At 49.2% G+C, this 26,411-nt stretch overlaps 1 protein-coding gene across 1 annotated transcript in view; it reads right to left on the bottom strand.

Moving 5' to 3' along the window:
• The window catches only part of AARS2 (alanyl-tRNA synthetase 2, mitochondrial), a 413,869-nt gene that overhangs the window by 215,071 nt on the left and 172,387 nt on the right, over positions 1-26,411 (bottom strand). Inside the window, exons 12-14 of the mRNA XM_069608864.1 lie at positions 22,451-22,620; positions 8,555-8,668; positions 7,311-7,451 (exon numbers count right to left, since the gene is read on the bottom strand). Coding sequence (XP_069464965.1) covers positions 7,311-7,451; positions 8,555-8,668; positions 22,451-22,620 — 425 coding nt within the window. The remainder of the gene's footprint in view (positions 1-7,310; positions 7,452-8,554; positions 8,669-22,450; positions 22,621-26,411) is intronic.

Genomic DNA, 26,411 nt, shown 5'->3' with positions numbered 1-26,411 from the left:
ATCTGTTAGGAAAGATTTCTCTTTACAGCACCTTTCCCTCCATTCTTATGGACCCCAAACATTTTGCTTGTATTTTTGAATCCGGCCTGCTCTTTTTGCAGTGCAGTGAAGTCTTCAGCTGCACTGCACAGGCTTTTCTCATATGCTATGGGGAAGCTGACATGTCCTGCAGGCTGTCAGACCTAGGAAACATTGTTTTCATTAGTCTTGTTACACTGTTCTCACTTTTGGTCCCTTTCTTTATTGTACAATGCAGTTCAATGGGGTACACTTGTTTGTTTTACCCTAGACTAAGACACCGCAGATTTTTGGTTACTCTAGGTGTAGAGTTTGGCTAATTTATGTGGCTAGTGTCCAAACATGGCCATGTGATGGGGTTTTTCGTTTGTCCCTTGGCCATCTTGTCACTAACCCTTTTTACTGACCTGACAGGACAGGAAAATCCTTATGTGGACTTCTAGTGCTTGAGAAAGCTGAGACTTTTCACGGGCTACTACAGACCCATGTGTGCTTGCTGCAGGAAGTGGGATGGGACTGTCTGGCCCCAATCCACAAACTGGTTTCAGTGTGTCTGAATGGTATGCACAAGCTGTGCCACCAGTGGTACTGATTGGATCACTGCTTGGGTGTATGTGTGGGCCAGATCTTTGATTGGCTAGTGTTACGATGGATTTCTGAACTCTGACCTGGAGGGGCAGAGGTTCAGAAATCCAGCCTAGCTTCCTGGAACAGGGTAACCTCTGGACAAGCCAGACCAATCAGGGCAGCTTTGGCAGGCAGTCAAGACTAGGTCTCAGGAGGGGTGAGGGTGACAGAAGGACCTCAATGAGCACACAGAGCAAGGACACTTACAAATTACTCCCAGACAGGTGTTATATTAATAAATATAGACACGTGTATTACAAGGCCTTTGTAACATAGATCATAGCAGAAGAATCACAGTAATACTAAGTAAACCAACACAACACTATCAATACAATGTACATACAAGACCATTGCGGTTTAAAGGGGTTAAATGCACGAAATATGTTGACAACCTAGATGGGAAGGAAACAGGCAGTGCAGATAGTCTTTAGGCCCCTTCGACATCGATAACACACCTAACTAAGAGACAGTCCAAGCCCAAAGAAGAGAGGAGCCTTGTGCTCAGTAGTACATGCAATGCAAGCACACGCGGTTGTTCCAATGGGCAAAATAGGGTCTCTTCAGGGGTCTCTAGCAGCTCGGGAAGGTGGATGAGGCGATGAAGAACAAGTTCCCACTATTCAGAGAGGACCTCCACTGGAAGGCAGAGGCAGTTCCAAAGTGCGGGATGGAGTCGCTAGTTCGCACTAGCAGTGGAAAAGAGAGTGGCCCCTAGGGGTCACGTGTGCGTAAAAGGGGCCCTTGGCGCCAGGGGCCACCGGTTAGTGTTTTAAGTACTCGCCGGTCCCAGGCGCACTTGGACCCAAACTTTGCCTGTTCAGTCCACTTGGGTTGCAGGTTCGAACGCGGCAAAAAGGGCGCCTCTGCGGCTTTCAGTTCCTGAAATACAGCGATGATTCCCAAACGGGACATTGGCGATTTCTCCGCTCCGGGTGGATGAATCGACCCAGTTTCACTGCAGCAGGCTTCAGGGGCAAGTGAGTCACAATTGCGGCGTACTTGCAAAAGACGTTGACCTGGCAGGGCAACACGGTAACCGCGTTTACTCCGGTCCTGGCGCACTCGTCTCACTTCAGACCTGGGAATACCAAGTGTACGAAATTCGGAGTAAGGGTGCTGTGGACACAGAGCTAGCAGTATACCAAGGTTTGAGGGCCTCCTCGAAACGGCGGCGGTGACAGAGCAAAGCAACTTGGTAAGCTGGTCAGCCCACTGGTTGGTCCAGGGACACTTCCGAGAAAGCTTACTTGCAGGTTTTGATGAAGGTGCCGAGAATAGTTGGTCCCACTATTCCAATGGGCCGAAGCGTCTTCGCAGACCTTCTAGGACGACCAGATGCAGAGGGCTCCCACGGGACGACAGCAGGCTCAGGGTGCCAAACCTTCCAGTGGGTCACCAGCGGTTCCTCGACTCGGCTTCGTAGTTGCAGGATACTTGGATCATATCCGTTATTCAGTGAAATCTCAGGAGATCGACCTGGTTGGGGTGTTTTTAGCCTCCTCTTAGCCAAAGTTCCCTTCGCGCCAAAACGGAGATGACCCAATGGGAGATCTGCTCACAAACACACACTCCATACGTGGACCAATCACGGACCACGGTGGTCCAAGTCATTCATGGCACTCCAGATTCTCTGGCACCCAGGATGTGTATCGGACTCAGACGTTGCAGCCCACATCCTGGAGGCACACACACAAGGCATGCAGAAGCCTGCAAAAGCATTGGGTTTCGCGAGAATGTGCATGACCAAATAAGGACTGACCGGGTCGACTCGACCTGGGGAAGGTGAAGGGGCAAGATGGCCAAAGGACAGGCCAGGCCACCTATTCGTGCCAAACGAGGTTAACGTGGTTAACATGGCAGGAAAGGGGTAAAAATAATGCGAACAGATAGCTGCCACCAGTCCTGTCCACGATACATCTGCACAGTTCATAAAAAGTCCAACGAGAGTATCTAGGGCCTTTGGAATCGACTACAGACCCAAGTGTGCTGTATGGTAAAATACATTGCACACTTGTTACATGTTGCACAAGAGTTTGCAACATTGGAAAAGGACTAAGGGCATGTCAGTTTCCCCATAAAAAGTGAGCGAAAGCCCAGAGGAGTGCAGCTGAAGGCTGTGCTTCTCTGGCAAAGTCAGTCAATGGTGTCTAAACAGCAGCAAAATGTTTGGGGGTGTGCACATGGAGGGAAAATTACATACAATTATGAAATCCTTCCTAACAGCTAGTGGGAGTCTCGACTCTTACTTGCTTTTTGAATAGGAAGGGGGCCCCTGCACCCATTCTTCAGGGATCCTGGAAGAAAGTTGAAGGAGCCTAGTATCCTATCCAGCTGCAAGACATGTAAGGGGACCGTGGACCGTTCGAAGAAGGCCTGGTGACCAACTTCTGCTGCTGTCCTGGAAGAGTCCCCATCTTGTAGGTGATCGTCAGCAGTCATGCAAAGGAGCTTTGACCCTTGGAGTCGAGGGTGTGATGCTGGAAATGCATCGGAGGGACAGGGCCTCCATATCCTTGTCCTTAACTGCTTTTTATCGTGTGTTCTGTCATGTTTTCCACGCAGGAGTTCATGTGGGACTCCTGGCGGTGCAGCTCTCTCTTTTGGTTTGGTGTACAGACCCATGGGACACCCTTCTGGCACCGATGGGTGGGGGTACAACCCGGTACCCCTAGTGTATGTTTTGGGCACCTGTGGGTGGCCCACAGAGCAGGGTACGGGCTGGTGGCAGCTCCGTGCTGAATTCACAGGTGCCCTGAGCGTCCTCCATTTTGGGATGTCTAGGCCCTGTCATTGGAATCGGTAGATTCCTGATGGAAACAAGATGGCTCCCGTGGCCTCTTGCCTTCCATCGCCTGTTACCTTGATTTTCCCGAAGTCCCGGGAAGCCCCGACTCTGTCCCTTCCCCATGACTGGCTGTTGGATGGAAGTTCCATATATGGTAGTGTGGGGAAGTGCTGACCAGACTGGCTGGAGCCGTCCCAACGACCGTATGTTGTGGGTACGCCTGTGGGTGGGACCTGGGTGAAAGGAGTGTGTGATGAATATACACTTCTTGTTGTGGATGTCTGGTATCTGGTGTTTGACACAATGACTGAGACCGCCCTGCCCGAAACTGGTATGAATGCAGTGTGTAGTGTTAAATGGCGTGGTACTTGTCCGAATCCTCATTCTGTGTTATGAGTGTCTGGATGGAGAAGAATGGCCTGAATGCACCATGCGCCTGATTGGCTGCCTGACTGCTGAATGCCCTTCTGAGTGATTGGTTGCCTGAGTGTGACCCAGCAGAATGAATGGGAGATTAACTAGTATATCTGGGGGCCTCTCACTGCTAAAAATCGTTCAGAAGCTGAAGAGAAACTGGAGTTGAAACTGAAGCTTGACCTTGAAGCCCTGCTGGAAGAGAAGAATTGCTGGTGCTCTACTTCGCCGATCTAAAAGCGGTTGTGTCTCCAAGAACTGATCCAAGAGAGGACCTGGTAAGGGACCATCATGAACCAGCTGATCTTTGCCAAAGCTCCCTGGTAGACAGACCTATGAAAGTCTGCCGACCGGAGACGGGGACTGCCGCGGGATCCCAAAGAGAAGCACCCGGACTGTTGTCCGTCACCGTCGACGACCGCTGTCGCTGACCGGAGCCACAGTGCTCCCCTTGCCTAAGAACATTTGATCCAAGGACGCTCTCGTCTGCACCGTCAACCACTTTGTCCTGCCGGAGAAAGTCAAGGCCGTCGACGCACCGAGGAGCATCTGCCACTGGATTTCCCGCCACCTAACGACCACAGAGACCCTGAACTATCGACATCGAGGTGCCCCGCACGCCTCTTCCTTGCAGGATGTCTACGCTCCATCGTCGACGAGCACCGCTAGGAATTAAGCTGCCACTTCACCGCCGTAGTTCACCATGTTCGTCGCCGGACGTTTGACGACCCGTGGCTCCTGTCTTAAAGGGAGTGCACTCAAGAAGGGCCGTCGATTTGCCGACTAGGAACTCTACAACACCAGGTACTTTGGGGTTGCGGAACTATTGAAAGACCTTTGTGAACAATAGATGGACTGGGCTTGTGATATATCTTTATTCTACAGGTTGCCCAGGTGGGGGGATCTCAACACAGAACTGTGTCTAACGGTAGGGGCCAGTATTCTGCCAATTATCCTAACCAACTGCTTTCCTCTTATATCTATGTTGGTTTCCTTTACGAACTGATTTGTGTGACATTTAACCGTACAGTTGATGCACTTTGAAGAGATCGAGTAGTGATTGTGGTACCATGTAGAACTGTATAGATTTGCCATTGTAGATTAACCGAGTACAAAGTGAGTTAATGTGATATTGTACATAACCATGAACATTAATTATATAAAGACTGTGTTTTAACTAACACAGTGTGCGGACATTCCTTTGTGGGTGCTGGGGGACTACACTGTACTTAAGAACCAGCACGCATCACCTCCTGAGAAGCTAGGCCCTGATTGCTCGTCTATTGATACCAACAATAGAGAATCTTGGCTGGGGTCCTCTGTGCCTCTCCTCTGCCATATAGAGAGCAGGAGTACAGACACCCCCCCTCCAGTCTTTACAGAGGGAACATCCATTCTCGACATCGGACCAGAGTTCTGAGAAGAAGGGCCCTCGGAAGTGCCCCTGGATCACCCAGTGACTGCTCAGCTCAGAGTTTGAGCTACAGAGCTGCAGACGTCACTGTTCTGCATTGAGGCCCGGAAACTTTGGGGATCTGCAACTTGTGCTACATGAATGACTCATCTCAGTATAATTTGGAGGTTCCAACATCAAGGGGAATTCTGGCCGAAAAAAGTGTGCCCGCCTGTGTCACCGAGAATTGGGGGCCATCGTACAAAACAGCTTTCCTGCATCCAGTCCTGTGCTTAGAGGAGACCTGCATCGAGTTCTGCTGCATTCTCCATCCTCAAGAGCTTGCACCAGCATTTGTCACCAACCGCAGAAGTGGTTGACCCGGCAAACCCTGGCCATGAAGGACCGCAGCTGATGGTGGGAAAAGAAACCTTGAACCCTCTTCTGAAGACCTGCAAAGTCCTAAGAAGAATCAAAGTACGGGGGGTGAGTTGTAACAGCACTTACATGAACCCCTAACTCCCTTTTAAAAGTTTGGTAACTTTTGAAATGTTTTCTAACAGTTTGGCTTTGTCATTGCTTGCTCACACAAGCATTCCGAAAGTGTGGGAACATTTTATTAGCTAGGATAACTTGTCCTCTACCCTCTGGAACTCTTCATTGGACCCCAAAAGCCCTCCACTAACTTTTGACCATCTCACAAAACTGTGTGCAACTTTGGTGAACATTTGGGCCCAATGCCCCATACATCTTAGGGATGGACTTTTATAGTTAGTGTTGTATCTATGTGGGCCTATAGTGCTGCATACTAATACTTACCTTCCTTTGCAGGGTTATGTTATGTATTTTGCACTATTCCAGTGATTGTATATTTGTATCTTTTATAAAGTATTGTGTGATAATATTACATGCTAGTAGTCATTTTTCAAAGTGTTATATGGCCATAAATAAATAAGTATTTGTATAACTGTTTGTCTAAGTATGTTCCTTGACTTTTCACTGTGTGCACTCATTGAGGATCCCTTACCCGGCTCACCCCTCCCGAGACTTAGCTACGACCACTCGCTTTGCTACCTTGAATTGGTTTGGCTACAGCTCCCAAGGTTTTCCTTGTCACTTAACTAGGTTGGCCTTCTATACATCTGTCCACCAGGCCAGAGTATAGAAAATCCGTCCTAAGAACGTCTTTGTAGGGTTTGACTACTTGCATACCCTCCCCTTTATAGCCACCATTATTTTATTTTATTTATTAAACGCTTGTTAGGCGCCTATACAGCGAGACGATACTGTTTCAAAGCGCCCAGAACTCTAGAGGTTTATGCTTGGGTTATAATTTTGTTTCGCATTTTCTATGGTTTGCACTTTGCATTTTTGTTTCTTCAACTGGCCCAGGGCCTCAGCTCTGACTTGTATTGTAATACACTACAAGCTACCACTCACAAAAGAGGGAGGGGGGAAGCAGATAGATGCTTGAAGATTACCATGCACCCAGAGTAACCGCACGCAACCACTTCCCTCTGCATGTTACACCAAAAACATTGAAACCTTAACCTGGCCACAGCATGCCACACAGGGAGAGGACCTTTAGTAGCTTTTACAGTTCACAGCTATGGAGAGTTGAAAGGTGCAATAGGGCACCCATTAAGGTGATGTTGGGCTCCCCATTTGTAGCATTTATATATTCCTATGCATCCCTGTATGTGATCAGAGAGTGCAGGGGAAGATCAGGTGAGCACGTGTTGTACATTCTACACATTTGAGGCTGTGCATAACTCCTTTTGTGGAGGAGGTCACAGAGTTCAGAAAGGAATCCTACAATTATTTTCCAAACTACTCAGGACACAAAAGAAGTAGAAAGACAAACTTAAAGAGAGATGTGCATGGCTGGGGAAAGGACGACCTTGCCCCTCCTTATCAGATCTCCCTTCCTTTGTCTCAGCCCAACTATCGTCATTGGCTCTGGTGCCTTCCCTTCCTGCCACCACCATCAAGATGGAGTTGCACTGCCTTCCTATCGGTGTATGGCTCCGTAAACGATATAAAGCACACTGTGGCAGCAGTAGAGTGCCTTACCTTAACGCTGAAGTCAAATCGCAGCCGATCAGCAGCTACACGTGACCCTCGCTGCTCCGTAGCATCTCCCAAGACATGGCGGAGGGCAAAGTTCAGCAGGTGGGTAGTGGTATGTTTCACCATGCAGGACAAGCGCTGGGCCTGAAAACAGAATAGATACCAGTGAGCTCTTTGGCAAGTACCAGAAGAAAATTGTATTGAAATAGGGAAGACCCAGAAGGAGGACAGGCAGTGTGGATTAAGAGCACTCAGTGTGGAACAAGGAAACAGATGCAAAGATCACCCAGAGAGACAGGCCACACTGAGTAGATGACAGGGACAGCAGAGGCTGAGGGAGGGGCATAACCCTGAGATAGACACTTGGAATGAAGAGTGTGGCTCACAATTGCTGCACAATCTAACAGAGAAAACCTGATTGCGAGAGATGCCCAAGAGTGCATTTGAACCAAAATCCTTCCATGTACACATATGCCCTCACAGAGGTACTGCATGAGCAGTGTAGGACATGCTTGCCCACAGGCTTGAAGCCCTTGATTAAGCAGGAGGTGGACATTTAGAACCTAATTCCTTAGCCTTCCAGCTCAGCCCACCAATGAAAGTGGGCCAATTGGTTCAGGACTGGGACATCGCCCTTGTGTGCGCTACTTGGGCAACACACACACCAGGTGGCGGGAGTCAGACCAACACATTTTGTACACATACATCACCAAAGGGCACTGGCAGACTTTAATGACTTTCATGCATGTTTGGACTGGAAACTAGTGACCGATTGACGACAGGTCAAGCTTGGGGAGTGATGGGGAACCCTCTGGCCACTATATATTGAAGGGTGGAGACATGGCAAACAACGTCTCTATGGAAATGGGAAAAAGGCAGTCTGTTTGTTTCAAAGTGGGAAAAGGATGTGTTGATTCTAAGGTGGGAAATGCATAAACGACTCAGCTTCCCCCAGAAATGCTTATAGGCAGATCGCAGCAATGAGTATGTCTCATAGTTACTCGTCATCAAGGAACTATCACTCACCGATGGGAACTTTACCCATCACAAGTGGACAAAGACTCAGTTCTGTCTGCAAACTCTAAGCCATTCCAAACATTTCCTCCTTTTAGGGGAGTATGAAGAAAAAGAACAGTGAGAATGCCAGCGTGCTAGCTCTAGACTGTATAGGCCACACGACTAAGAGGGAGTGTGGTAACATGTCTAGCAGACACTATAATATAATGGCCTCTTGGTGACTTACCTACCTCATCAATAAAAAGCATCACTTGGTCTCCAAGCTGCAGGTTCTCTGGGGCAGTGACTTCATGGACGACGAATCCTCCGGCCACTTGCACGGCTTCCACCGGGAATAAAACATCCTGCATGGGAGAAGACGGGTTGGTTACTTGTAACAGTTTCCTTGGAGCTTCATGTTCGGCACAAAATAATAGTGTGCTGGTCATCTACACCATGTTTTAGTTTGGTTTCAACAACTGCCAAGTTCTTTTCCAACAGGACCTCAGTCCAGAAAGTGTTCAAGGAATGGAATATACATTTAATATACTTGTGTGAGGGAAAGTGCTTAGGACGTCAATATGAAATATTGGGTTTAGTGGCAAGTTTAGAACTGAAGCAAGAATAGAATGCCTCCAGTTGCTTTAGGAACCCTGTGTGTGTGTGACTAATTGCACAAACTCCCCTGACAAAAGTGTTTGTCACAAAGAACCCAACCTTCACTGAGAACCAGGCTACCAACTAAATGCCAGTGTTTCAAAGGCACCCAGACCTGGCCTGGGGTGTCCCATGTCAAGGACACATTGGAAAGAACTCTATGTTTTAAAGGTTATGTGAAATAGTCAAATTCAATTTACAGTTGACTATATGCACAAAAACTCTTAGGCTGTTTGACTTAAGGGAACAATCATTTAAAGGATTCATCTGGGAAACTACCCATACCAGGCTTGGCTTCATCTTCCCAGATGAATGTTCTGGGATTTTCAGGAGAACCTTAGCATATCAGTGGCTTTTAATAAAAATGTGCTTTTCCTTTTAGCACTTTGAACGGCAGGGAAATGAAGGGAGCTTTTCTTTTATCAGCTTGATAGAGAGCTGGTTCTGTAACGTGGTTTGGGAATATAGAAACCCAAAGCCTGGTTCCCCACGGGCTGCTGTGGCATGAACAGAAAAACTGATCACAGTGGAGAAGCTGGAAACGGAAGCCAAGAAAGTGTGCAGAGTGTGATCCACAACCTCACAATCAATGCCCTGCGATTGCAGTGTGATAAAAATTGGTCTTCTACACTGAGCTGCCCCTAGTCTTTCACTTTGTCTAATAAACAGCAAAGCACAAGAAGTGATGGCTGGAAGGTTTAGAATGAATATTAGACGTCTGGCAATTGCTCTGGGCAACCCTCCAGACCATTGTTCTTCAGCCTGCCAAGCCCTTACAGAAGGGGAAAGACCATATGCAAATCACACATGGTCCCACCCCAAAAGGGGCAGTCCAACCCGAACTGCTAGGTCATATCCCTTCTGCACGAGACCACAAGCATCCCCAGGCATGTTTCAGCCTTGTTGGGCTTCATTAGTGAGGAGTAGCTTGGGTCTTTAGGCCCAGCCAACACAGAACCCACGTCAGGGTGACTATAGCAAACACAAGAAGTGCAAATCAGGCTTGGTCCCATCCTTATGGTCTTGTGTAAAAGGCATGTGACCAAGCAGTTCAGGCCAAAGCTGATTTGCATATGGTGTTTTCCCTTTTGTAATGGCTTGGCAGGTGAAGAAAGATGATTTGGAGGGTTCAATGCAGAGCAATGCCAGGGGTTAAGAATCATTCTAAACATTTCCAGCCATCACCTCTTATTTATTGTTTGCTTGTTAGGCACTTGTACAATAAGAACATACTGTTTAAAAGCGCCCACAAGCCAGGGAGGTGGCAAGGGTGGCAAATACATTACAACACAATATTAAGAGCAGAGGGGGCGGAGGAACAAACCTACTATGCCTTGTGAATATTCAGAACGTGCAAGTGCAGCAAGAAAGGGGGAGCGGGTGGTAAAGTGCTGGGGAGTCCGAGCTCATGGGTGAGCCACAGATGAAGTGCTAGGAATGTTGAGTGCTACACGGACTGGGGCTGCGGGAGGTGTAAGTGCGAACCTTCAGGCAGAGGGTGAGCAGATGCAAGTGCTGTGGATAGACAGGAGCTGTGCAGAATTTTTGTGGGAGGTCTGGGGACCGAGGAGGCATAAGGGGCCAGGACACCAATTCAGCAACTGTGGGATTAGCAGAGGAGAGGGGACACCAATTCAGCAACTGTGGGATTAGCAGAGGAGAGGGGGGGGCGGGGAGGAGGAGGAAAAAATGAAGGTCTTAAGGAGCTTCTGGAATTTGAGAAAATCCTACTCAAGGCACTGGGAGAGGGAGAGGGGGATATTCCAAAGTAGGGAGCCCGCTGACGAGAGTGAGCAACCCCCTGCCCTCTGTTTAGCAAAATGCTTCACACACAAATGGTTGGTGCCAGAGGAATGTAGTAGTCTAGAGGGAGAGTATTTAGTGAGATAAAGTTGAAGACAGTGTGGTCCCTGGGCCCAGACAGCTTTGTGGATGATGCAGAGGGATTTGACTTTAATCCGTGCAGCAACCGGGAGCAAGTGAAGACTTTTTAGAGCAGGAGAAGTTTTGCTTAGTAATAAACAACCATTTGCCTCTAAGAAGGGTCTCCTAGGGGGCGTGGCCTGGAGCGGCAGCGATGAGGCAGCTCCTTTGATGGCCTCCACATGGATCCGCAGCTAAGCCCTAATTCTGCCTGTTTCCAGCCGGGTTCGTGATACGAGATGGCGAGCCTTCAGCTGCTGAGGTCCCGGGCTACAGATGACAGTGTTTTGAGTGCATAACGCTCTCGCCAACGGTGAAAACCCGACGGGGAGCTTGGACGCCTGCACCCGTAATACGGCCCAAAATGGCAGCCGCATCTCCACGACTCATCCCAAGCTGGCGGCTGGGTCTCATCATCAGCCCCTGATCCGCATCTGATAGCGGGGGGCCCACGTATGAGGCCTGCACCACCCGACATCCTGCAGCGGGACACCCCCCCCCCGTGCTTGATCCTTGACGCTGCGAGGCCCGCTGCTGGAGCCTGCCCTGCTTACCCGGCTTGACGGGCTCTCGCTGGGAGCGGGACCTGACGGCCGGCACAAAACTATGCCTTACCGTGGGGTTGGAGGGGCGGACGCTCCCAACGCCGCCTTCTGGGAGCGGGTCGCTCTGCTGGCATCTGCGGATCCGGGGCCTCGGGTCCGTGACACCATCCTGTTGGGCCTTGACATCTTGCCCCCTGGGCATGCTGGGAGGCGCCCGCCCGAATCTGTTGGGGGGAGCTCTTGAGGCCGCGCTGGGGGTCGGCCCTGCCTCGGAGGCAGGGGCCCGCATTCCATCACCCCTCCGCAGCGGCCCGGAGCTCCGGTGATTTCCTGCCAGTTGCTGCACCACCAGTGGCTGAGGCACCGTGGGCCTTGGACTGATCTTGGAGCTGGAGGCTCACTCACCGCCCGCTTCCAACGGCGGCCCCGCTGGTGTCCCTATTATCTGCGCGGGACCCTTGCAGGGGGCTTTTCCCCGCCCTACACCAGCGCCCTCTTCGATTCCTGGGGCGCCCCTGCCCATCTTCTGCCTGCTGCTCCCGGGGAGAGGCCCTGCCTCCCCCGGCTACCATCAGAGGCCCTCCAGCTACAGCGTGACCCCGGCTCGTGTGGGGGCCACGCACATCGCCCAGGTGAGATTGGTGGCCCCTCAGCATAAGGGGTAGACCCCGCTACCTGCTCCCAGCCTCTCCCTGGGTCGCTCTGGGGCCCACCGCAACATCCCCCTTGGGAGCCTACTGTTCTTCCCTGACCCCACTTGGTCGGAGAACCCTCGAGCCCCACTAGCCCTGACCCCATACGGAGTGTGTCACCTCCTTCGACTTCCTGGGGCGCCCCTGCCCATGTCTCCTTGCCACCGACTGGGGGTGTCGGTCTCCACCGCCATCTTCCTAGGCAGCCACCCATCTTGCTGGACTGCTCAACCACAATGAACTGTGCCGCTTCGTGAGAATCTGGAAGCTTAACCTGTCTGCTCTACCGCCTGGGACGCCCTGGCCCTACCCATCCCACACATCTATTTGGCCGCCTTCTTCTGCCTTCCGTAGAACGTGGACACGAGACTCACCCTTGGGCGACGTCCCTTCACCTCGGGAATCGACGGACATCTCTACAATGCTGCAATCCTCGGAGAGGGGTAAGAAAGCAGACTCCCCAAACGTACTCCCCAGAAGCCGGCCGACAGCGGAGGGACGCTTGCGACCAATGAGGATCTCCAAGCCTTCATGAGCGATATTAAATCGGAATTTAGAGCCTGCATGACGGAACTCACCGCCAAATTGGAACAGACAGAACAAAGAGACGCCAGCATAGAACAGAGGGTTGGGGAGGTCGAGGACATAACCACGGACCACTTCACCTCGCTAACGGAAATTCAACGCGCCGTCCAGTCGCTAGTGGCGAGAACCGAAATCCTTGAATATAAGCAGGAGGACATGGAAAACCGCTCTCGCTGCAACAACCTGCGCCTCCGCGGGGTGCCGTTTCAATCTCCGATCGGGAGCTCCCTGAATACGTTAGCACCTTCTTTCAGTCTCTCATGCCAGACTTGGATGAGACCCACCTCCTGCTGGATCGGACCCACAGGCTGCGCCCTCGCCGGGGTATCGACACGGACCCCCCCGGATGTGATCACTAGGGTCCACTTCTACACCACCAAGGACGCCATAGCAGCTATTGGTCGTTCAAAGGACGAGCTCTCATTACAGGGAATCCCGATACAGATCTTCCAAGACCTCTCCCCGCTGACTCTTCAGAAGCTCCGGCCTTTATCACTTTTTCTCCAGGATCAGCAGATCCGTTATCAATGGCTTTTTCCTACGGCTCTACAGTTCTTGTACAAGGGCACCCCGCGCACCATCAGCCACCTTGATGATGCAGTTTCAATCCTTCGTCCGGACTCCCCTGGGTCCTCAGACCCCTCCGCTCCGAGCCGAACAAGCCCGGCTTTAGACACAACCTCCCCAAAGCCGAAACGGACCCCATGTTCAAGGGTGCAGAGGAACCGCAAACCTAAATAAAGCGCTATAATGCCTGCACCAGACATATGGTACTGGAATCGCCTGAAGCTTTTACATCTCGCCGCGGACCCCATGCGGTCCATAAGCCCCTCCAAGGCGGATATCATCACTCTAATCACTCTACCCTTGGAGAAACCTTCAACCATGTTGGCGCTGTCGGATGACAGCCTTGGCGCCTAGGGGCCATGTCGATAGTTCTAAATCGACCCCCGTGACTGCAATTTGGACCTCCCGTTGGAGGTCATTCTTGAATGTGAATTCCTCCCGTTGGAGACCAGTTAGACAGGTTAAAAAACCCTCAACCACAGGAGACTGCGAAACAATTACGCTCTCACGTCCGTGGCTGACCTAACTCCCCCACGACACCCACCCCCCCCAGCAATTGGATCTTCCGGACCAACCTTCACAACTGAAACTTAAGTTTCTCTTAAGAAAAGAGAAAAAATCATTCCACTCCAATTTCTGGTTCACAGAAGAACTCCAGAATCTGCGCAAAGATAAACGCCAGGCCCTCAAAAACTGCCAGTGTAACCCCTGTGGCGCCACAAAAGATAACTTCAAATCCATAGCCAAAAAATACAAAGACGCCATCTTCATTGCTAAATCTGAAGCCTACAACCACCGTATCTCTGCTGCCAACTCCCACTCTAAAGAACTCTTTAGCATCTTTAAAGAATTAACCGTACCACCCACTTGCCCTGATGAGATCGTCAAAGACGATGCATGGTGCATAGGCATACAATCAGCTATGCTTGCAAAAATAAACCTCCTCCAAAACAAGATATCCCAACACTTCAATACTTTACCTAAGCAAAGCACACACGCACAGACAAAAGCAATTGTAAAAACAAGCAACACACCCAAATTCGCTTTCTCCGAAATCTCTGAAACCGAGGTCATTGACATCCTAAAACACCTCAAACCCTCACAATGTAAGGGTGATGTGTACCCCCCTAAATCATAAAAGACTGCGCAGAACCGCTCGCCCCTCTTCTCACGGCATTCCTCAATGCGTCTTTCAAAATGGGCATAGTCCCAGACAGCCTTAAAGAGGCCTGGGTGCGCCCTCTCTTAAAAAAAACAACGCTAGACCCTGCTAACCCCATCAAATACCGACCTACAACTACAGTTCCTTTCCTCCTGAAAATACTTGACAAGGCCGCCCACAAACAGATTCAACTTTACCTTGAAACGAACGCGATCCTAGGAAAAAGACAATCTGGGTTCCGCAAAGGACACGGCACTGAAACCGCCCTCCTAGACCTAAAAAACGAAATCACCAACATCCTGGACAAAGACAAGCCTGCTCTCCTCCTTCTCCTTGGCCTTTCAGCTGCGTTTGATCTGGTAGATCACACCACACTTACCAGTCACCTGACACAGGCCGCACACTTCTCCAAGGACGCAGCGTCCTGGGTAACCTCATTCCTTGAGGGCAGAGCTATGAAAGTATTCTCCAACATAGCTCATGCAGCACCCTCCATCATCCACTGTGGTGTCCCTCAAGGCTCTTGTACTGCCCCCACGCTCTATAATCTTTTTACCAAACCTCTCTTTGACAAACTAGACGCACTAGGGATCACTTACACAAATTACGCTGACGACACACAGGTTCTCCTTCCCCTGACGGGGAATTATCATCAAGACGCCACTACCTTACAGCAAATTTACTCCACCATACAAGCATGGATGGCCACTAACGGTCTCTGCTTGAATGGGGATAACCAGAACCAAGCAATGGTACTACGCCCACAACAATAAGGCTAACAAACTCTTGGTTAACAAACTGGCAAAGGTGAAGAGTAGGAATGCCATCCTGGGCCTCCGTGATCCGCAGGGGGTGATCCACTACGCGGACCATGAGAAAGTACGCTTGGCAACCGCCCACCACCTGGAAATAATGACGGCGGCCCCGAAGGATCCGACCAAGCAACGTTCATACATTCGAGAGGCGGCCCTCCCGCACCTGACCCTGGCGGCCAGGGAAGACCTTGAAGCGCCGATTACGACCGAGGAGATGGAGGCAGCTATTAAGAGCCTAAAATCTAGAGCCCCGGGCCCGGTAGGATTCTCCACCCGCTTCTACAAAATCTTCCCGCCCCAAATAGTGGCCCCCCTGGCCCGCCTCTACAACTCATTCGTGGCCACTGGAACAGTCACCCCAACAATGCAAGAACCTATCACAGTCCTTATCCCCAAGCCTGGGAAGGACCCCCACGACATCAGCTCGTATAGACCCATTGCCTTGCTGAATCTGGATGCCAATATATATTCCAAGATCCTGGCCAATCGTCTAGCACCTATCCTCCCGAAAATCATAGACCCGGATCAAACGGGCTTTATAAACCATAGGTGGACGAAAGACAACATCTGCAGGGCTCTGGACCTAATTGAGATCGCCACTCGGGACTCCCAACAACTAGCTTTACTGGCGCTGGACGCAACCAAAGCGTTCGACAAGGTGGACTGGTCTTATCTGCGCCTCACTCTAGAGGCATGTAGCTTCGGCCCGACCTTCCAGAAAATGATCCTTGTGAACTACCAGGCCCCTAGGACTAGGCTGAGAATCAACGGCCGCTTATCGGACTCGATCTCCCTCACGTGCGGAACGAGACAGGGATGTCCTCTGTCCCCCTTGCTCTTTGCTTTGGCCATGGAGCCGTTGGCTCAACGAGTTCGGAAAAACCTCAGAATCAGTGGCCTGAGTACTGGCTCTGCGCAACATAAAGTGGCCCTCTATGCGGATGATGTTCTGCTCACCATTACAAACATTGAGGGATCCATGAGGGAGGCCTTAACTGAAATCCACAACTTTGGGATGTCTCAGGATTTGCGATTAACTTCCAAAAGTCAGCGGCGCTGGGAGTGGGTTTGACTCTGGCTGAACGAGAGTCCTTGGAGGAGAGAGGTCCTTTCCAGTGGAGCATCAAATCGATCCCCTACCTGGGGGTCCAGATCCCCGCACATCCAAGGAATGTTTATCAGGCTAACTTCCTGTCACTCTTCGAGGAACTAGAAAAGGATCTGACCCGCTGGCAATCACAAGAGATCTCCCTCCTAGGCCGCATCACGGCATGCAAAATGAACTTACTTCCTCACTTCCTCTATGCCTGTGCCGCCCTCCCGATCACCATTCCGCTCCCCCCCCTACAGCGGCTCCAAAGAAAGATGGTGGACTTCATCTGGAGGGGGAAGAAAGCATGCATCCCGCGGAGCACAATGATGGCCAGCACGAGACTGGGAGGCCTGGGGGTACCCAACCTCCGTAAATACCAAATGACGGCACAACTAGCCCACCTCCAAGCATGGGGGCTTGCTACAGGTCGGCCGAAATGGGTGTAAATCGAACAATCCTGCCTCTCTGTCCCCCTTTGCTTCCTCCCGTTCCTACCTACAGCCTTACGTCGAAGTTGGCCGGGCACTCTAACAGCCACAAAACAAACGATAAAGGCTTGGAGGTGGGCTCCCAGGAGACCTGAGTGCGCTCTCCCCAATCTTCCTCAACCCAGCCTTTTCCCCCGGGGCCCATCCCAAAAACTTTAGAAACTGGGTCGCAGGGGGCCTCACCACTCTGGGGCAACTCTTCGAGGGGAACTCCCCCCCTAACCTTTGAACACTGCAAGATGACTTTCCAGTTAGCGGAAACGGATAGGTATTCCTACGCCGAACATAGGCACTGGTGCTCCCACCCACAGACCCGTGCGGCGGCCACGAAACCCCTTACCTCACTATAGCTGACGGTGAATGACCTACCGGCCCGGGGAAAGATTCCTGCCCTATATAGACTGCTGCAGGAGGACCCCCTCCAGTTTAGGCCTTCCTATATGCCTCAATGGGAAACGGACCTCGAGTACACCATTGAGGATCACACATGGGTGGACATCTGGACAAGAACGCGGACGACATCCCTCTGTATTACCAACCGGCAGTGTGCCCATAAGCTACTCCTGCGCTGGTACTACCCCCCTCTACGCCTTCACCACTTCCAACCGGCACTAGACCCCCACTGTTGGCGACTTTGCAGCCTTCCAGGATCCTACTTCCACATGTGGTGGATTTGCCCCCGAGTGAAGGAGTTCTGGACTCTCTCTGCTTAGCTACCATAAAAGATGTCACCGAGGTGACCATTCCGCTCACGCCTGAACAGGTCCTCCTAGGGATTCCACTGTCAGGCTCATACCAGCGGTCGGGGAGAAGAGCTGCCCTGGTGTCCCAGTTCTTGTTAGCGGCTAAAATCACGGTGGCCCGCACCTGGAAGTCTGCGGACAGACCCCTGATGACCCTTTGCTGGGTTAAACTCTGGGATATTTTGATAGCCGAGAAGGTCACGGCGGCCAAAGAGGGACTGCTTCACCGATTTCGAGACATCTGGGCACCAGTACTGGACTACCCGGCCCTGACCCACAAACCGCGCCTGATTGCAAGAGCCCTCCACGCTATGGACAACCCGCTACCGCCACCAAACCAGTCTGACTAAGGCCTGAGAACTATGCTCGCCGGGGAACGCATGAGATGGGAGAAGGGGACTCTGGGTTGCGATTTCAGAAGCTACATGTAATGCGTTTGTATAATTTCTCCTGTGTTGATTTACAAATAAACAAATTTAAAAAAAAAAAGAAGTGTCTCCTAGAAGACAATGGACCTCATTATAAGTGTTGCGGTAAGGCAACAACGGCGCCGGTAGCGTCGCAACATTACGGGTTCTGCTCTCGGGGGCCGCTCTGCACGCCTGGTCAGACCAGACGTGCAGAGCGGCACCCACAAGCAGTATTGGGTAGTAGCAACAGCCCCGGGACCGTTGTTACCATCCTCCCCATTCCCATTGAAATGGGAATGGGGATGTACCAGGTCCGGGTCCTGCGAATGGGAATTACCGGGCCTGCAAAGGTCGGAATGGCCGGTAATTCCCATTTTCGGGACCCGGACCTGAGTTTGGGGGTAGCCACGCCGGTAAAAACGGCATAGCTACCTCCAAACTCGTAATGAGGCCCAATATCTTTCTAAAGTTTTAATCGGCAGCGGTTTATTGTCATTTCATCTAAAACCATTGCATCTAATTCCATTCCATCGAAATTTTTCAATCTAAAAAATGTCCATCTAATGCATTTTTATTTATTTTTGATTTTTGGGGGCGGGGGTGGTTTGGCCCTGTTTCTTACCCTTTAAAATGTACCTGAACAAAAATGTACCCTTTACCCCCAAAAACATGCATTAGATGGAAATTCTTTAGATGGAAACATTTTGATGGAATGGGTTTAGATGATTGACTAGACACCATCGCCAACATATAGAGGTGGAATTTGTGCATGTTGGGCTATTCACTGTGGCATGGTAGTGAGTATGTGGTGTGAGAAACCTGAAGGTGTCTCACTTACTAGTCCCCGGGGATCTGTCATCCAGGTGGCCAGGACATGGCCATCGCCATTGGATCCAGTTCCTGGGGTTGAACCAGTGGGGGAGGATCACCTGGATGCGGGGTCTTTGGGAAGTGTAGGTGGTACCCATAAGGTTGAGACGTGGTACCCCCTTCCCTGTAACACCATTTCACCATCCTATCCTGTAGGGTATTTCAAAACTCTACCCCACACCCCTTTTCCGACATGAACACTTTCTTACACCTTAACAGACAACAGACTAACACCAGAGCCGTTTACCTGACAAATCCCAACACACAGGTCAGGCAGAGTCAGGCTATTGACAACAACCACACACACCTGATGGTCTTTTACCTTCTGCACAGCGATAAAAGGTGGAGTACGAGAGCACACTACGAGCAAGGCCGACCGCACCAGGAAACAGCTACACCAAACCGGTAGTTCAAAGGGAGGAGAAAGGAGACGAGACCTGAAAGACTGGCGAAGGGGGGATTGCCCTTTTCAACTCCGACCCGCGACTCCTCCGAAAGGGAAATCATACGACTGGGAGTTACAGCTGGCGTGTGGAACAACAGATGTCAACGGTGCATAGGAGCCTCCCGCATTGATAGCACAGACGGGGAGACATGCTGGCCACCGTGGTACCTTCCTTGACTCCAGAGGCAAGACAAGCCAACGGGTCCAACACAGCAAGTGAGTCGGAGGAAGCTGATAGCAAACCAGACTGTGTCAAGCCCAAGGTTGCAAGTGGCAACATTATTTTAACGCAAGGAACTTGAGAAGAAAGAACTTGTGTGTGTGTTTGAACATTTGAGAAGGCCCAGACAAGGGCCAGCTGCAGAGTGGTCAGGCGCAGCAGAAGTGCTCATTCGAAGGACTCTCGCTGGCCCCTTTGTTTTTGTGTTGAAACTACAAAGACCAGAAGGCCCTAGAAAAGGGCGGCGTGAGGTGTCCGAGTTCTCCTACAAGGATCACGTAATATTCATTGCACAATCGATAGTCTCTGACCCATGCCAAGAGAAAGCTTGGGGAAGGGAACCCTGCTTTCTGATACGATTGTGAACTGTGAGATAAGGCAAGAGTTAACATGACGGAGGGATGCCGAAAGAAAGCTAGGAGACAGGAACCCACGCATTCTGATGCAAATGTGCAAATCATGAACTGTGTTAGACATTCATGAACTGTGTTAAAGGTGGCTATGTGAACCTGGTGGAGGGATGCCAAGGGGAAAACTACTGAGAGTGAATCCTGCATTGAGATAAAGCAGAGTGAACTGTATATTTAGTAAACGTGAACCCGGCTGAGGGATGATGCCTGTGAGCTCGGCTGAAGAGTAATGCACCCGAGAACATTGTGTCGACAAGCGTGAACCCGGTCGAGGGTTGTCCACAGTGTTGTTTGTTTAAAAAGACATTAAGGCTCTTGAATGTTATGATCTGTATTTGAAAGGCCGTTATGAACCCGAAAGAGGGAGGCCCATTTTGCAAGGAGCATCCAAGCTCAGCGGAGGGAGGTCCTGGGGGCAAAGAGCAACCGCCCAAGGTGGAAGACCACTGAAGGAACTTTTGTTTGTTTATTGTTTTGATCCAGCAGGCCTTCTAAGGCAAGAGACTTTGAGGAAAGAGACTTGGCCCTTGAAGGTTTTGGTACTGTGGAATAGACTTGCGAGCCTCGTGCTGGAGAGGCCCAGGAGTGTGCTATGCTCAGGGGTTCCGCTTTGTCCCACGCTTGAAACGTGGGGAAGGGAGACCAAGCCATACCATCCTGACTTATCATTTTGTGAACACTTCTTTCTTTTCTGGTGAACATTGTCTACACTCTTTTTGTAACTTAGTGGTAAGGATTGGCAATAGTTTATTTTAGTATAGGCCCTTTTTATCTGACAAGACACTATTAGGACTGGATTATTATTATATGATGGTCGTAGCTTGCTCCCATTTTAGCTTTAGGTTTCAATTAGGCATTTTACTCACCCATGCATACAGTTTAATAAACAGCATACAGTTTAATAAACACTCTTGAACTGTGATCACTTGTGTCTATCTTTACTGTTGCCACCACGAGTTCCTTACAGTAGTATAATATGCTACAAATGACACTGAATTGTCATCAGATCTCCAGAATAATGCGAGGGTGTACAGTGGCTGTCAAGCATGTAAACTTATTTTGACTGTTTCTCTGAATTGGGGGTAGCTCTTAAACATGTAAAATTGTGGAGTGGGTGTGTGTGTGTGTGTGTGTGTGTATTTAACGGGAAACTCATATCTGCATTGGGGGAAAACTGGACGTGATGTATTGTACCATCAGGCCATTAATTGGGCAATGACTATGGGTTAAATGTAGCCTGGTGGTCATCTCCTGTCTTCGCCGCTTAAAGAAAAGAGAAGCAATACACTCCGCAATCCTCCTATAGGTCTGAGGGACAGAGTCCCACGTGGGTTTAAAAACCGTATCAGAACGAATGAACCATGAAACCAGCTGGAATTGCGGACGGCAAAATGAGAACACAATGACCGATACAACTTCTTGGATGGAATGAAGACTACCAGCGATGATATGGTAGGGCAACACTCGCCCCTAGGAATGTGACTGTTAAGCGCATGGGAGCAGAGAATACTGCCTTGTGTGACAGAAACCTATCAGAATGAAGACAGCATCTCAAGCATCGGAGCAGGATAGGTGGTGGCCCAAGTGCTTGTCTTATACAGAAAGCCAGCAATACCCATGCCATGTCAGAATAATGACAGGTACAATTCTGGCGAGGGAGATGCTGAAACAAGACAACAATGCAGATACGGGTGCAGGTTCTTCAAACCGAGAAGAAAAGCTGCCTTTTAGAAGAGGCAAAATGCTGATCTCACTCCATTGGTTGCCCATCAGTATCCCGGAAAATGACTCCACAAAAAGCCGAAGAATGTCTGTCAATCTAGCTGAAACGCTCGAAAGCGGAATGTCATGGGAAGCATATTAATACAACATCCAAAAGCACCTGCACATTCAGCCCTAAAATGAAGAAGGAAGTAACCCTTCCTCAGAGGAAAACAACAGGACCGTGAACTCCACACCACCTCCAGCAATCAACCCTTCAGCCAGAGGCTGAACACTTATGGTTTCATGTCTACAATCAGACCCATTTATTGGATCTTTAACACCTGCTCTCCCCATCTGTGCCTCATCATCCACTGTCACCAAAATACACACGGAAATGAAACAGCGAGGACCTTGTTTCCTGCAGCATGCACTTTAATTCTGTTAGATCTTCTTCATTGTCAAGACAGTGATAAAGAAGGTATTTAATATTGACTTTATGAAGCCTTCAGGGCCTGTATGGGACTTGTCACCATTTCAGAAAATAGCCCCTTAAATAAATGACATATTAGGAAAAAGATAGATGGACTTCTGCAAGCTAACCATGACCTTACTGTGAAGAGATCAACAAGCAGAGGTTGGCGGTCAGAAGGGGCTTTTGCACCCCATGGTATCACACGCAGCCTGGGTGCACAGATTGAGGCAAAAAGCCTGGGAGATGTTGTGTAAATATTGAGTAGATTTGTTTTCAAGGAACAATGTCAAAGCAGCGACGAACAGAATCTGCACTCGCAGTGACAGGAGCACCTTTCAAGCCGTACCTGTTGCTCCACTCTCACAAAGTATCCTGCATCATGGGCCTGGCCACCCTGCTCCGCATAGAAGTTGGTTCGGTCCAGTATTACTCCACAGCGCTCTCCAGCCTGGATCTCAGAGTGAAGAGCCTGGTCTTTGTAGAGCATCAGAACGCGGGCCTCGCAGGGGCTGAAGACTGTAGCAAGAAACAAAAACATGTTTTTATCAGTCAATTGGTTTAGATTAATAGAACGCCCTCATCCAAAGTGTATGTTTGCTTGTAACTTTTTACAACAAAATACATAGATTATAAATTAAACTGACCTGGGGCGGATGGGACTGGGACGCACATCGTATAGGAACAGGACAGAGCCACCAGGTTCACTTCCTCTACTCACTATTTATTAGTCTGTATTTCTAGGGCCCAGTAATATCAAGCTAATTAGTTCACATGGTGTTTTCTCAGAAGTATCCTGAATCTCTAAGGAGTAGCGCGGCTGAGCAGTCAAGGCAAACTCTACAGAAGGTGATGGCGGGTACAAAGGTACAGTAAATACTTCAGACAAGCACCCAAGAAGGGTCCAATAGAAGTCAACGGAGGTGTGTACACAGTCGGAGCACAGGGCCCTATGGAATGGAAGAGTCAAAGAAGACCCTCAGGAGAAGGCATGGTATCAAGTAGTAGATACAGACAGAATGGATACGAGTTTCTAAAAACCTTTATTTGGTATTCTGGTTGGGTTGGTAGAATTCCTAACTGGCCCTAACTCTAGAATGGGAGTAATCTCGACCATTAAACAAAAAACAAAACAAGTTCAAGTCAGTCTAGTGAAAATAAAATTGCCTATACTATAAAAAACTAACCTTGCCCTCTTTCTCAAAATGACAAATGTGTTCAGGGAAAACAAAAGCAAAATAGTGTCTCAAATGAAATGTCAGAATGGCTTAAAGGGATAGTTCAGTAAAAAAAAATATTTTAAGAATAGATAGGCAACATTAAAAAAATAATACTAGCACTTTTTTTTAAAAACTTCCTATGTAAAATGTTGAGCTATTCAAGCTCAAAATTCGCAAAAGCAAGCACATGGGCGCATCCATTTTGTGAAATGGATGCCCGCCTGTGCTGGCTTTTGCTTTTGCGGCACTAATGAAGGAAAAGCCAGCCAGCTGTAGTAAACAAAAGCTACCACTGGGTGGCTTTTCCTTCATTGGTGCTGTACGCGGAGGGCGCGGCACCAATGGATGCGCCCATGTGCTTGCTTTTGCGAATTTTGAGCTTGAATAGCTCAAAATTTTACATAGGAAGTTTTAAAAAAAAAGTGCTAGTATTATTTTTTTAATGCTGCCTATCTATTTTTAAAATAAACATTTTTACTGGACTATCCCTTTAAGTAACAACTCCTTTCCCCATGTTCAGCCCCACAGGGTCTAGAGAGTTTCTTAAAAATGATAGGTGGATGGCACAGTTCTTCTATCATTCTTGCACACTTTGGGTTATTTGTACAATTCAACAGTCTAGGCTTGGGCTTCAAACTTCTGGTAGTTCAATCACTTCCTTAGGTTTCGTCCGCCTTGTCATCAATACTCCGTTCACATTCACTTTCTCGCTTTCTCACAGTTCTGCACAGGCTTCCCTCGACCGGGCTCTAGCCTGTCTTTCTCTTTGTGGTGGTTCACTCCCCCACATTTTATCTTAGGTATCTTTTCACTGTCGAAGACTTTCGAAACTGCAAGGATTTTACATAGACCTCTGCATGACTACTTCAACCTCTCTTTGAACAATTCTACGATTCACAATCTTCCTCATCTTGCAACACCAATTCCTTTTGGTACTTGTAATTCATATTCTCTTTAGTTTGGCCTTTTTCAAAGTGCATACGCTTTGCCCTCTTGGCATATTCAGAGTTCACATACTTTGCTTTTCTCGTAGTCAACTTTCTTTCCTTTGGTTACGCTGTAACATACTTTAACTAAGCACATTTCACAGAGACGTCTGAATGTGCGACTTCGCCTCGCCGGACCACTCTATTACTTTGCATCTTTTCCTTTTGCAATTCAGGAATTGTCCTTTTTTATTTATTTATTTATTTTCATTTTTATAACGCTCCAACATGCCCGTGGGCCTCAGGGCCTTTCCATTACGCGTTTTATCGGCACACGCGCATCCTTCAACTTTGGATTACAGTTACTTTTCCTTTTAACACAAACCAGGATTTTGCTGCCTTCGATAACTCACCGGTCAAGTTAATTGCTCTTCTTTCATCTTATTAATGCAGTAGACAAGGCCATTACCAACAACTCCTCTGCTCCTCCCCAACTCCGCCATTCACCCGGGAGGGCCGTGAGCCGCTTTCAAACAACTTGAAGGCTTTTTTCCGCCGCTCACTCGGTTTCAGTCTTGGAACGCTTACGGCTTCCCGAAAGTGTGAAATTCTCACCTGGTTCTCTCTATCCTTGCAACTTCTGATCAGCCCCTTGGCCTTCCAACTTCCACAGCCTGGTTCGCATCAGCCCTGAAAGAGCTGTTTCTTCTTGTACCCAGCCTCGCTCAGAGCGTGCTTGTGCGCAGCACATTTTATCCTGACAGGGAGTGTTAACAAGTGGCAGGTGTCTATAGTTAGGACTATGTGCCTGACTCTGCCTGGCCTCATTACAGGGACAGAGCAAGTCAGTGGAGGTAATCTTCCTGACCTCATTCCTCATCTTCCTCGGCTCAGTACTGTTGTCAATGTAAAGTGGGGAGAATTATGGGAGCTGTAGTTTCCCATAGAATAAGCAGGGATAGGGGTTAGATGGGTTGTGGAAAAAGGTGGATAGCATGTCTCACCATTGGGTGCTTCTGCCCCACTCCCTGAGTACCGCCTACCCAGGTGATCTTCACTCACTTGTCCACCCCCAGGGTCGGGATCCAAAAGTGATGGCCTTTCCCTGGCTACCTGAGTACGGGATCCCCGGGGACTAGGTTGTGAAACACCCTCTGGTTTTTCAAAGAGGGGGCCCCACCGAGGAGAACCTGCTCCTGAAGACGACTCTCCAGCACCCCAATCTGCCGATTGTTGAGCAGTGCTCCGAGATCAGCACACGGTGGGGGTGCAGTTCCTGTCTGTATTGGCCCGGTCAGCAACAGGAGACCATGAATCGCATAGGGTGGAATAAGACCCTGGGTGAATGGATGGACGCCAAGATAGAGATTCCGACGATGGAAGAATCCGAGTAGCACGACATCTGAGATTTCAGAGAAGAGTTCATGAAAATGCAGCATAAAGGTGGTGGTTTGTTCCTAAATGAGCGGGTGTTAGGGAGTGTTTCATAAGTCCAACTGTGGTAGGTCTTTATAAAACTGTCCCCATGGTACAGAGCTACAACTTCTAGTATAGGCCTGTACTACTCAAGGTTTTTGTAGTGTGGCAGAGCAGCCATGCTTATCTTTGGAGGGAGATGCGAGTTGTAGGTAAGTACAAAGAACTTTGAATACACATAGGCACAAATAAACACTTAGACACTTGGGAGTTATATCAAAATAATTATTTATTTTATCTTTACACACAAGGTAAAGATAAATCTTCAGATAGGTAAGTACTACTTCAAAGCGAGTAAACACAGAGAACACAATGCAATAATTCAGATGAGTAGACCACAGTGTAAAAACCTATAAGGTTGATGAATGCAATTCAAAAGGTAAGTAAAGCAACTGTTATAGCAACACAATATTGTGCTGTAGGAATATAATTAATGAACAACGCCAACAAAAGATAGCAGGTAAGCACTTTTAAAGACTTGTAATACTTTCCAGAGGCCTAAAGGGGCTTTAGCAGTCCATCCCTATCTAGGTGTGAGTCCTTCAAAGGCCGATTGGAGGGGAAAGCAGATAAGGGGCAGCTGTAGAAAAGGCAAACTTCCAGAGGAATCTTCAGTTACAAGTAAGTAGCAAGCATTTGTTGGTAAAAAGGGTTCAGGGACTTTGGCGAAGGCTCCCTGAATGCGCAC

This window comes from Ambystoma mexicanum, chromosome 4q, assembly GCF_040938575.1.
Source record: "Ambystoma mexicanum isolate Mex_15411 chromosome 4q, UKY_AmexF1_1, whole genome shotgun sequence".
NCBI classification, from domain to species: Eukaryota; Metazoa; Chordata; class Amphibia; order Caudata; family Ambystomatidae; genus Ambystoma; species Ambystoma mexicanum.
Note: the sequence above shows the minus strand (reverse complement) of the source record. Positions and strands in the feature narration are given on the sequence as shown.